The sequence below is a fragment of the Oryza glaberrima genome, chromosome 6 (assembly GCF_000147395.1).
Source record: "Oryza glaberrima chromosome 6, OglaRS2, whole genome shotgun sequence".
Classification (NCBI taxonomy): Eukaryota; Viridiplantae; Streptophyta; class Magnoliopsida; order Poales; family Poaceae; genus Oryza; species Oryza glaberrima.
Window position 1 is genome coordinate 9,804,329 of NC_068331.1, and position 3,109 is coordinate 9,807,437.

Consider the following 3,109-nt stretch of genomic DNA (forward strand, 5'->3'; position numbering starts at 1 on the left):
TCTAAACAAAGAGCTCCATGTTCATGAAAAGCCCAAGCATGCCACATGAAGAAAACCGCAAAACACTGGCAAAACACATGAAAAGGAATACTTGACAACTCTGAAGCATTTTTGCAGAAGCTTAACACATCTCTCTCTCTCTCTCTCTCTCTCAACTTTCCAGCAATTCTTGAAGAAATTTTTAAATATATGTAGCCTAGATCAATTCCTGCCTAGCTAAAATCCGGGAAAATTCTCAAGCGTCACTGATGTGAAACGCCGCGCCTCCACCTTGCTCTTCATCCTCGGCCTTGTGGATCGGGAGTCCGTTACCCTCAGCTCTACTACCATGGAGCGGGTAGCAGCTGCTCATGCACGGCGACCTCCCCCTGAAGAAATCGCAGACTATCCCCATCACCCTGAACCAAATTATACCATATGCGTCAGCACTAAGTATATATATTAACATTTGCTTGTAGCTTGTCTGATTATCAATTAATATATGCAATGTAATGTAATGTACGTAGCACGCACTCTCCCATGGCGATGACGGAGACGAAGGCGACGCCGGTGATGGCGATGACGTAGGCGCAGGAGGACATGAAGCGCGTGAAGCCGGCGATGTAGGCGCCGACGAGGCTGGCGAGGTCGATGAAGGTGGTGACCACGAGCGCCGCCACCTTGGTCTCCGTGCGGTAGAAGCGCTCGCTCATGAGCAGCACCATGATCACCAGCGACGTCACGAACGCCGTCGAGTTGAAGTAGTAGAACGTCTTGTACCTGGCGGCGACGCTGTCGCGGAGCACCGGGTCGCCGGCCCTGTGGCCGGCGGCCCTGTCGTCCTCCTGCCAGAACCCTCCGGGAGGGTTCAGCCCGGCCTGGTACGTCACCGACGCCGCCACCGTCGCGAGCACCATCAGCCACCCGCGCATCTCCTTGAACCATGCGTTCCGCTCGCGGACGTCATGCTGATGATGCCTCGTCGTCTCTGATGACATGATCCTCTCGCTGCAGTCCATTGTGCACTCTGGTTGAGTGAAACTGTACAACTTTACTGTAAGTGCCGTACATTTATAACTGCCGTGTATGTGCATTGTTTGGATTGCAAGCAAGCTGTGTTGATTATAGTAACGAAATTTTCACTTTAGTGAAGACGACGAAAGGTTTCAATCCGATATATAAATATGTTATGTAGCTTTAGGTTCAGCATGGAGAAGGAAGGGATTTTCGTTCATCAGGCTGTTCAGGCTGAAGAATTGCAACTTTTCTTGATTGTGTTGCTGTTCAGTAAATATAAAATGCTGTCAGTGTACGGATCAACGGATGATATATTCATACAAGTACATCATAAGGCTGCCATGGCGACATGAGGATCAACAGGAGGGCTAACTAACACGAATGAGAATAGAACATATCTGGCAACCTCGTTTGTGATGGAAAAAAGAGACAATCATGCCAACTTTAACTTTCTCTGATCTAGGGCGTATTCACGAAGGATATGTCTATGGAGTTTACACCCAATATTTTTTCTAACAAGTTTACATAGTTACGAACTATAAGAAATTTCTTGTGCAGATTGTATGGATCTGCTAGATTGTAGTCTACCGAATCTTGTGCGATATGGTTATTATTTCTTTTCTTATTAATTAAACAAATATTTGTTTTGAAAGTCCATTTTTATTTCTCATGGTTGCATTGCATACGTCCGTTAATCAAAACTAGCTAGTTGCTAACTCTTTCGTTGTGCAAGCTAAAATGTAATTCTATGCTTAAATACATTGATTATTTTCTTAAAATATAGAGGGTTGTATTAGATAAAATCGAATTTGCTATGCATCTGTCGACAGATTTCTCAGTCAAAATTTGTCGAATTTTCATCCGTTGGATTCCATCTAGATCTATGCTGAGGCTGTGATTTAGGGTCAGATCGGGTGTTTGGCCGGTTCCCGTCCTGTCATGTAGGAGTTTGATTTTATTCTGAGCCTGAAATGATGTAGTACTCTGCTCAATGCAGCAAAAAAGGATGTATTCCCTTGTCCCATAATATAAGGGATTTTGATATTTTGCTTGCACCGTTTGACCATTCGTCTTATTCAAAAAATTTTGGTATTATTATTTATTTTATTTGTGACTTACTTTATTATCCAAACAAATTTAAGCACAACTTTTTATTTTTATATTTGTACAAATTTTTTTAATAAAACGAGTGGTCAAACAGTGTAAGTGAAATGTCAAAATCTCTTATATTAAGGGACAGAGAGAGTAAATACTAAACTTACAGTGTGCAAATACTAAACTTACATTGTGTAATTACTAAATTTACAGTGTAAATGGTATGTATTTTTTTATCAATATAATTGTATGTTATTATTTTTTTGTGATTACATCATTTCTATTGTTTAATTTACTATGGTTTAATTTTAATGTAATATTTACAGTGCTATACATTATTTAAAATATTATTTACAACTTGTTTTAGTTGAATTTACATTGTAACTTTGAATGTAATTTCTATCTTTATTGAGTGTAAATATTTGGAAGTTGTTTTTTCCCTTGGGAATGTACAATTTATTTGCTAAAAGTCATATATATGCTGTTTTTTAATTGGCCCATCAACACTAAACAGCACACCAATGCTGCACAGGCCCAACCAAACCTGAACAAACAACCCCGGTCGCACAGATCAAACCTCCAAACTAGGAATTTATCATTCCAAACCCGGAGTCAAATTATTTACCATCAATTATCACATTATTATTATTAATGAGTAGTGTGAGACTAATCACGAAAAACATTGCTCAACCCGCCCATAACAGCGGGTATGGCTATTCGAACAGTTTTACTCTGGCCAGAGAGGTACTATTGTATCCACAAGATACAACCCATCAGCATGTCACCGTATCTGGCCAGACATGTCACCATGTCGCGTGATTGCGACAAGACCCATCGCATAACTCAACTCAAAGCGGCGCACCTTCCTGGATCATAATCTCCCCCTTAAAAAATCAAGGTATAGACTCCCTAGCAACCCCCATGGGCTTCTCTCTGTCACTTCTCAGTCTGGCACACCACAATGAGTCTTGCTATACAAAGTGTCTAGCCATTGCCTACTCTGGCTTGTGGTTGGCAC

At 41.3% G+C, this 3,109-nt stretch overlaps 1 protein-coding gene across 1 annotated transcript; it reads right to left on the reverse strand.

The window, feature by feature from the left end:
- On the reverse strand, positions 1-998 carry LOC127777990 (uncharacterized). The gene is made up of 2 exons (XM_052304616.1): positions 514-998; positions 1-398 (listed from the first exon to the last, which is right to left on the reverse strand). The coding sequence occupies exons 1-2, from the start codon at positions 996-998 to the stop codon at positions 236-238; spliced, it is 648 nt and encodes a 215-aa protein (XP_052160576.1). The 3' UTR covers positions 1-235.
- Between the last annotated feature and the right edge of the window lie 2,111 nt (positions 999-3,109).